This window comes from Xiphophorus maculatus, chromosome 18 (genome assembly GCF_002775205.1).
Source record: "Xiphophorus maculatus strain JP 163 A chromosome 18, X_maculatus-5.0-male, whole genome shotgun sequence".
Lineage (NCBI taxonomy): Eukaryota > Metazoa > Chordata > Actinopteri > Cyprinodontiformes > Poeciliidae > Xiphophorus > Xiphophorus maculatus.
Window position 1 is genome coordinate 33,242,448 of NC_036460.1, and position 9,794 is coordinate 33,252,241.

Consider the following 9,794-nt stretch of genomic DNA (forward strand, 5'->3'; position numbering starts at 1 on the left):
AGTGAACCACAGAGAACAGAAAGTCGTTTCTGCTTGTATAGGGTAGGGTTATGGTTTCTGCCTATATATATATATATATATATATATAGGCACTTTGTCTCATATGGTTATATTTGTATCATTGATATTTAATAGCAATTCCCATTGGGGATCAATAAAGTACATTCTATTCTATTCTATATAATGAAAGGGCAGCTCCTCCTAATCTGAAAGACCAACACAAAGTGGTATATAATTGTGAAGTAGAAAAAAAAATTGTACACCATTCAGAATTTATTTTTACAAACAAACTGAAAAATGTGATGTGTAGTAGTATTCACCCCCTCTGAGTGAATACTTTGCTGTAATTCCAGCTACTAGTCTTTTAGGGTTTGTCTCTATCAGCTTTCCACATCTAGTGAAGCTGAAGCACAGTCAGATTAGATGCAGAGCATTTGTGAACAGCAGTTTTCTGATCTTGCCACAGACTCTAGATGCTCCTTCAAAAATATGTAATGGCTCACCGGAAGGCATAAAGTCAAATCTATGATAAATACATTTGCCTGCCTTGATATAAACATGTTGGGACTGTTTGCACAAAATGCTGCTGGTTGTTTAATCTTTTAATTATTAATGTTTTACCATCTGTCATACTAACCTATTTTCAAACAAACATGTTGCTCAGAGCATTTGTTCTTTAGTAAAGATGTTAAATGTCAGCATGCAGCTGTCCACAGCTCTGATTTGGAAAAAAGAAGACGGTAGTGCAGCAGAAATCTTTTCCGTGGCGACAGAAGCCTGCCCTTGCATTTATGACCTCACCTCACCCCAAACTCTGGGATTCAAAAGACATCTGGACTTGAAGATGCAGACAGTTAATATGCTCCCCAGCATGCAAAGGTACACAGTGTTCCACAATAGTAGCAATCATACTGGTAAGCATAGGCATTGATGCAAAACTAGATCTAGACGTGAAACACTATGCCATCATAGAAGCATACTAGGAAGCAGTACTGCTAAAAAGAAATACTAGAAAAAAATGTTTCCACTAAATGAAATACAGTTTAACAGCACAATTATTATAGGTTTACAACAGCAAACAGAGTTTCCTTCTGACAGATGCTTGGCATGCATTCACAGCCTTGAGCCAGCCAGACATTTAAGCTCTGACCCTTGAAGTATCTTCAACATAGCAGGGAGTTGATTTTTAGTGAAACAAAAGTCAGCTTGTCCATGAGGAGTCTTCTGCCCTCTACATTTCAAACCGTATTGCTACATAAATGGAAAACAATCAAAAATTGGGTTTGCATGACTGATGATTTCCTCTGATTGAAAGCTGGTCAACAGATCCAACACAAGACAGAGAGAAGCCATGTGTTCTGTTCACCGTTCGCTTGATCCAGGTGCCAGATTTACTTTCTAGCATCAAGCAGAGAGCAAATAAATGCCAGGTTTGTCAATAAACTAACCTCAACACCAGAGACCTGATCTATAAAACTTTAACAATAGATGGCTTATTCACCTAAAGCATAGTTAGCATCTTCATAGCAGCTAGACGTTGACAGAAGAGCCGGTTTCTCACAACTCAAACCCTCAGGATTTCCTCTTGAGACCTCCATAAAGCAGAATTTGTTTGTTCTGTGTTGACATTCCCCTCAGCTTGGAATGGATTCCAGCTTTTCCATTTCAATCTGTTTTCTGCATCCATAATTGACCTGTCTGTCTTCGTTCTATTTCCATGTTTTGTAATCCCATAGACCACAACACAAGACATGAAGACAAGAATCCCTTAATATGACAGCAGCTAAACTTGGCTATTTTTCTTCCATAAAACCAACAATTTCCTAATGTTGCTGTCATGTTCCGTGTTTTTCTGTGTGTTTATTTTGAGTTTCCTGTGTCTCTGAGTCTCCGTGTTGTCCTGTCTCCCCTTGACTAGTTTCCAGGTGTGTCTCATTCCCTGATTACCTCCTGTGTATTTAGTGTCACCTGTATCTCTACGTCTTTGTCGGGTCCTTGTCGATGCTTCTAGTCAGTGTCGTTTGTCCATTCGTTGCCTCCAGTTGCTACCGGTGCTGAGCCCTGGCTTTCTGCTCTGCCGTGCTGCCTGGTTGTTGGACTTTTTTGTGGACTATTTTCATCATTAAACCATTCATCTCTCACTGCTACCTGGGTCTGCTGCGTTTCCCTCACCGCTACCACACCACTTTATGACAGTTGTAGAAAATATGCAGTGAAAACATTTGTGCTATGTCTTCTTTTAGGTTTAACATCACTACCATCGTCAATGAGCAACAGATTTGGCAACATAGTTATAAGAATGAAACCATAGTCTCCTCTGAAAGGTTTGCTCCAGAGAATCACTTCCTGAAGTACAGGTTGTGTGAAATAACAAAGTTGACTCTGTTGAGGGGCCTCTAGTCATTTAGGGTAAGTGAAAATGACTTTTTAATTTGCAATGCCTACCACTGAAAAAATATATATATACTGAGTAATCTAAATCAGATATTTTTCCCATGGAATTTCATTTGAGTCAAACAGAACTGTTTGGATTGAATCCAAACATTTCAGTGACTGAAATACATGTAATTGGATTTGAACTGGGCTTACTTGTTTTTTATGTGAAGTGCTTTTAAGCAACTTTTATTTTGATTTGGTGCCATCACATGAAAAAAATTACCTGAACCGAACCAAGTTGAAAACACATAGTACTGGAATTAGATTAGCAGCCTAGTGCCCAAATGATTAATTACAGAAATTTCTAGAAGTAGAGAGAATTGATTTAGGTAATAATACAAGATTAGTTTAAGATCACGTATGATTCACCCTTCAGAAGGCTTTGACACTCAGAGAAATATCTTTTTATTCATTATCAAAGTGTTTCTTGCCACTCAACTTCTCATAAAATCCCATTGTATTGGGCAAATGTTCATTTATTCATTCAGCCACTTTAACAATTCTAGATGTATTAAGTTGCCTACTGTAAGTCTATGAGAACAAACAACTGTCTGGAATTGTTTTTGTCTCTCGGGATCTTTTGTGGTGCTTTGCTCAGCTGTCCACAGCCCAAAGATGACTGATTCAGCCCTCACATTCTGTTGACAGTGTAGAAGCTGGAGTAATTTATGAAGTCTGTTTGCACACACCACACCCATTCAGAAAAAAAGAGGGTGTGCATGTAAATATAGACAGTCATGTACAGTAATTTATTTTTTTCACATCACTGTAAGTCAGTAAGACCCATACAGTTGCTCTTCCATTCAAACTTCAATCTGGCCTTCACAGTTACGCAACCCAGTGGCGTCTCAGCATTACATAAAATACATGTGGCTCAATTGCTATGAAATATTCCAGCTGTCAACAGAGAACACTGAAGTTCACTCACATGGTGAAATATGACTGCTTTTAAGTTCATGAATATCCAATTGAACTCTGGTACAAACAGAAAAAATGAACTCTGGTCTGCCTACAAGCCTCAATAATGGTACAGTTGAAGTGAACTGTGGTGCGATTTGAATGCCTGTCAACACCAAGCAAACTGAAGACCACTCCAAAGGCAGGAAGGAATACAGAGCAGGGCATTCTGGGTAAATGCAACCAAAACGTACTTGTGTAGGAAACTGGAAAATATTTAAATTAATTACAATAAATAAACAAAAAACTGAAACAACACATAAAATCAATGATGAAGTCTCTGTAAACGAAATCATCCTTCAAAATAAGGATAGTTGAGACCAAATATCCAGTTTTTGGGAGAAAAGAGAAAAAAATCATGAATCATGCATATAGACATTTTTAATTTATTATGCCGTTAATTGATTTATTAGTTATTGTGAAAGACCTATATGCTAGTGAGAGAAATGGCTTGTAGTCTTTATCCAAAGACAAAAGAGAAATCCTACAACCTTTAAAATCCGATGCCCCTCCACTTTTGTTTCCATTTTGTGAAGAAGAAAGTTGTGCTCAATGTCTTCTTCTGAGGTTTTCCTGTTATTTCCTTCAGTGGCTCTTGGTGCAGCGCCACCACAGGCGAGGGCGGGAACCATTTCTTCAAATGGTTTAGATCAGGGGTCTCAAACTCCAGGCCTCGAGGGCCGCAGTCCTGCAGTTTTTAGATGTGCCACAGGTACAAAACACTGGAATGAAATGACTTATTGATCTCCTCCTTGTGTAGATTAGTTTTCCAGAGCCTTAATGACCTAATTATTCTGTTCAGGTGTGGTGCAGCAGAGGCACATCTAAAAGTTGCAGGACTGCGGCCCTTGAGGACTGGAGTTTGAGACCCCTGGTTTAGATGGTTTAACACAGTGCAGTCTGGAAGAGAACTGCAGCAGCTGAAAATGGAACAAATGTTGGAGTTTTGGTCCTGAATAGAACCAAGTATACTGGACTATCAGGCATGAAAATGCCCGAAGATCAAACTGTTAAGTGGACAAAATTATTATGTGAAAAACGATAGTCCTCCTTTGAATGAGCCAAAAAATGATGGTATTGGAGTGTCAAAGTCAATACGTCAATCTAATTTCACTTTATCTGATGGCAGTTGTTGCCATCAATATAACCATTAGTTTTACAGAAAATTAACCTTTTTACAGGTTGGTCTGGATGTCTGCTACAAGCAGTTGCCAGACGCAGAATGTGTTTCATGGATGTGATAGACAAGATTACTAATCGCTCTGTTATAACTTAACCTGGCCGCTTAGCTTAAAGCATTTCCAGACAGCTTTTCCCCTGAGTGCAGGTGAGACTTTTTAATACATCCACAAGCAGATCTTAGCTCAGTGATTGACTATTAAACACATCCCTCCACTCATGATACTTCACCTCTACTTTCTGATGCCTGGCACACAGTATGCAGCAGTTCCATCTGGATTAAACCAGTCCATCGTATTCTGAGCAAATTTCACTAAAAGCACAGCATAAGGTAAAACCCTGAGCTCATCACAAGCACACAACAGACCAGTGGTCCACCCCTCACCTCTCTGGTGAACAGCATTGCCGTGTCGTAGTGCTCAGGATGCCTCTGGCTTGGTGGGTTGAAAAGCTGCTGCCAGGAGCAGAAGTTGCGCAGAGCTACGCCTCCGTTGCTGGACAGCTCCGGTCCAGCCTCCTCGTCCTCCACCACCAACATCTTCACCACCACTATGTTCACTGAGTTCTTGATGCTGGGGTGCTTGTACAGTTGGGCCACCATGGACATGAGGGTGAGGACATAGTGCTGCAGAGAAAAGCAAAAGAACAAAATGTTTCTTTCTATTTAGTAAAACTGGAATGTTGCGTTTCAGACTTTTTTTGAGGTAAACAATTTTTTGACACAATCTCTTGCTTACTAGTTATGCCTTATAAGTCATTATTTAGTATGTGTTACACAGAATATGCTTTATTTAAGTTAAATGAAAAAGGTTTAGTCTAATGCAGGGGTCTCAAACTCCAGGCCTCGAGGGCCGCAGTCCTGCAGTTTTTGGATGTGCCACAGGTACAAAACACTGGAATGAAATGACTTATTGATCTCCTCCTTGTGTAGATCAGTTTTCCAGAGCCTTAATGACCTAATTATTCTGTTCAGGTGTGGTGCAGCAGAGGCACATCTAAAAGTTGCAGGACTGCGGCCCTCGAGGACTGGAGTTTGAGACCCCTGGTCTAATGCAACATATTTTGCTTGTTTTATTAATAAAGCTGAAGTATGTAAGTTTTATATAAATGTAATTTTTACATATTTCTTAAAGCCTTTCACTATGTCATGACAGTATAACGTGAGACAGGTAATCTGCAAAAAAATGTGGCTCCTATTGCTTTCTGCATCGTTCCCCACAGCAGCAGGCTCCTTTCCATTTTATCACAGATTACGTTTCTCCTACTATATCATCATGACAAAGAAAAAGTTTTTAAAAATATGCAAAAAACACATTTTTATAAAAGTTGGACACTGCAGCTTTAATGCCAAATGCATAAAGATACAGGTTAATCATATGATGCTCCCATCTTCTTAAATCAAGGTAGCAATAACTATTGTTAGATAGATCATTCTAATATTATAAAGTCATGGCTTGCCTTTCTGCGTCTAACGGGAACAAAACATCTTGGTCTAAAGTCAGTTAGAATGTAAAGTCAGAGGCACGTGGAGAAATCAGACACTGATCAGCTCTAAAACTGGGATGCCTTGTCATGCCACGCCTGGAACAGGTTTTCAGACACTAGAGCTCAAATGATTTGCTTGCTGACTGGGAGTGTGTAAGAGAAAAAGCTGGAAAACATGCTATGATGTGGCTGACATCACTTTTCAGAGTCCCACATAGAAAGTTTTCCACATCTACATGAACAGCTACAGGTGGGGGGGATGTGTTTTAAATTTGAAATGTGTTTGTATTGGAGAGATTTAGTTCATCTGATCCTGGTTGTATGGATGCCTAAGAGGGCTTGGCAGTCGAGGACGGGGCTAAATGCAAACAGACAGAGCTCTCCGAGGTTTAAAAAAGTCTGCTGATTTTGTTTTGCTTAAAGGCAGCAGAGCCAGGATGTTCACATTACATCATCCTTTTGAACTTTTTCACATTCTGCCGCTTGAACTTCAGTGTGTTTTATTGGGATTTTATGTTGCAGTTCAATACAAAGCAGCTTCTAATAGTGAAGTGGAAGAAAACCACACCTCTTTTTATCTTTTACTAATTGAAAAACATGAAAAATGTGGCATTTTTACTCATCTTCCTTTACACTGATGCCTCTAGTAAATAAAGCCAAGATGTGAGTCACTTCATTTCATATTTATGTGCACACTGTAAAACATTTGAAGGTGGTTTAACTTGAAAATAAAAGCCCACTTGCTGCCTTGAAAATGCAATTTAAATCAACAAGAAAATTGTATTGTATTTAACTCAGAAATTAAAGTTCATGAAGTTTATTTAACAGCAAGAGACAAGTTGTCTAAACACTGTTTTTTAAGTTAATTAATTTTGAGTTGTGAGTTTTGACTTAATGACGCAATTTAGACCAAATAATTATTTCACAGTATGCAAGAAAAAACTTCCCTCACCTACTTAAAGAGCACACACTATTATTTTCACTCACAATATCAGGTTAAAATAACTATTTATTTATTTTAGAATAATTTAAATTTTTGTTTTGAATTGTATTTGATCAGAACAGTGGAGAAAACTTTGAGCTCAGCGGTTGGAGTTGAGGCGTTCTCACCTTGGTGAAGCAAGCTGTACATAAATCAGATTTGAAACTTTGGCCAAAGTGATGGATATTCAGCCATTCAACAGACAAAGAAAACCTCTGAAAGCTCTGCAGTGTGAGGAGAAAGCTGGTCAATGTGCAAACAGAGTTCCTTCACAAGCTCACCCCATCCCCCAGCCCCTGATACCTAAATATAGCCAACATGTGTTTTATTTCATTTCATATAACAAACAAGACACTATGTACCTTTTTCCATGCAGCAGAAAACTAAAACTGCAAATACCCAATTACTAGAGAACTATTGCATCTTGGTCTGTCACATTTACTTAAATATTATGTAATGTGGAGAAGTTCAAGGTGTGTCAAAACCTTAACAAAGAACTCGTTCTTCATTGTAGATATTGGCTTTAAGCAGTTTCTGATGCTCTGAAAGGAAAATGGCATTCTATAAATCTTGCAAACCCCATGAATATTTTGGGATGATGGTGAAGCAATGCCGCCAATGTGTTACAAAGCTTAAAGGAATGTGCTCCAGCATTTTTTGCATTTTTGTTGCCTGACTCCTTCTCTCAGCCTGTGGAGATCAGCAGCCCAGCGATTTCCTCTCAACCTCGCTCTGCGCCAAAAGCATGTTCTAAGAAGCAGCCGAGGAAAACAAACCGATGCCTGGTGTATTTTCTTCCAGCATTGAATTCAGGCTCAACAGCCTGATAGGTTGGGGGAACTAAGGTGATGAGCATCGCCAGGAAAGTTAGTGAGATATTTGACGAAAGTGATGTTTTGCCATCACATTAACGTTTGCAGGTTGTAACATCAGTCTGAGACAGTAATTGGTGAGTTTTATCTGTTTTGTTGAATTGTGGAACACATCATATTGATTAATATTCCTTTAAGTGGCTGAAAGCTGCACAAAAAGGATCATATCACTCGATTTTAGGCCTCATGTACTGACTGTCAGTCCATTTCAGAACTCAGCCTGAATTTTTACCATCTTACCATTCTGGACTTTGACAAGCTTCTACCAGACATTCCTCAATCCTGGACGGAACCAGATGTGACCATTAGTGTTTGGGGGAGGCTGTTTTTCAGAAAAACCTGTTGTTGAAAATAGGAGCCTCTTAAAACAATAATCATTTTAAGTCTTTACATTTAAGCTGGGGTGGAGCAGAATATCTTGGTTTTCATCACATAGTTAATTTGGTTTATTTATTTAGTTGTTAACTTGGGTTCTTATGGTCCCTTAAAGTTTGCTATTTTTTTTACTGGAGCCGTCTTATACACTGTAAAGCAGGTTCATCAATCTATAATCTATAATATGCTGTTAAAATGAGTTTTTGATTTTTCGGGAAAGCGCAATCTAAAAGCTGGAGTTGGCAGTGAAAGAGAGAGATCTCACGTCTCCTGACCTTTATTTCATCTCCATAGAAGTGGGTCATAGTCGAGTCTGCTACGACCAGGGTTTCTATGAAGCGTGGCTCTGAAACGAAGCGTCTCCGGCGAGCTTCCCTCCGTGCGTCACTGCCGCCGCGCGTAAAACTTTCAGCTCCGAGCGTCTCCGCAGCGCCATTAAGCAGGAGGGGAACTCCGCGGTTCTCGGCGAGTATCCTCCTCCTGATCACATGAAGCTGCTCTGCAGAGTCCGGCCGCTGGCCGCTGCGGAGTTTGGGCTCGATCAGATACTCCTTCCCTTCTGTGATGAAGGAGCCGAAGATGCCCGAGCACAGGCTGACCGCTACGAGCGAGTTCTCGTCCTGACCGACGTTTCCGGAGAAGAAGCATCTCCGCAGGCGTCCTTCGCTCTCCTGTGTCCGGTTCTTGGAGCCATTGTGGTCAGAGCGCAGCTCGGGCTGGACACCTGAAGCGCTGCGTAAAGTGGCCGTGTATCCGGCGCTGACGCCCTGGATGTGGAAGGCCGGCGACAGAAAGCTGGAGTCTGGGATGAGGTTCAGAGTCAGGTTCCTGCCGAACGCGTTCAGGGTGAAAATGGGGTTCTCTTCGCTTCTCTTCCAGAAGCGGCCGCCGACTCTGCCGTTAATCCGAACAGGTACAACATCCTCCCACTCAAACTGGGAGGCAAGTGCTGCGTTAACTAGGCAGAGGAGCAAAGAGACGAAACGCGGCGTGACGCGCGTCTTCTGACACGAAACGCAGGGAGCTGCCATGAGGAAAATGCAGCTTGATGTTTAGGAAGTTGTGCGTCCTCCCCAGTCCAGTCCAGAGACTATTATCCTTAAATCCCCTGCACTCCCAGTCAGCGCTCTGTCTATGAACTGTCTGCGGAAATCTTTCTGTGTTCCTCTGAACAGCACTGCAGTCTGGACACATCAGGGGTATTTATACGTCTTGCTCTTCCCTCGGACATGACGGGGGTTTATTTTTGATATCCCTGCTTGCTGGAAATTCTCCTCCCACCAGCACTTCACTAGAAACTCACGGGAAAAAAGTCATCCAATGAGAGCGGGCCGACTCTCCGCCCTGCGGAGGGGACTGACAACCGCAGTCCTATTATTAACCAGCCCTGCTGCAGGCAGCGGCAGCGGCAGGATCTGGAAGTCAGCTAAGGGGCTTATTTTGGAGATATGTGAGAGTGTACACAAACAACACCCCCCCCCCCCCATCACACACACACCCACGCGCTC

General features: G+C 41.1%; 1 protein-coding gene across 2 annotated transcripts in view; it reads right to left on the bottom strand.

Moving 5' to 3' along the window:
* Positions 1 to 9,525, bottom strand: part of adamts8 (ADAM metallopeptidase with thrombospondin type 1 motif 8) — a 28,619-nt gene extending 19,094 nt beyond the window's left edge. For both annotated transcript variants that reach the window (XM_023351974.1, XM_023351973.1), the window contains exons 1-2: positions 8,562 to 9,525; positions 4,958 to 5,197 (exon numbers count right to left, since the gene is read on the bottom strand). In XM_023351974.1, the coding sequence (XP_023207742.1) occupies positions 4,958 to 5,197; positions 8,562 to 9,317 (996 nt within the window). In that variant the 5' untranslated portion in view covers positions 9,318 to 9,525. The remainder of the gene's footprint in view (positions 1 to 4,957; positions 5,198 to 8,561) is intronic.
* Between the last annotated feature and the right edge of the window lie 269 nt (positions 9,526 to 9,794).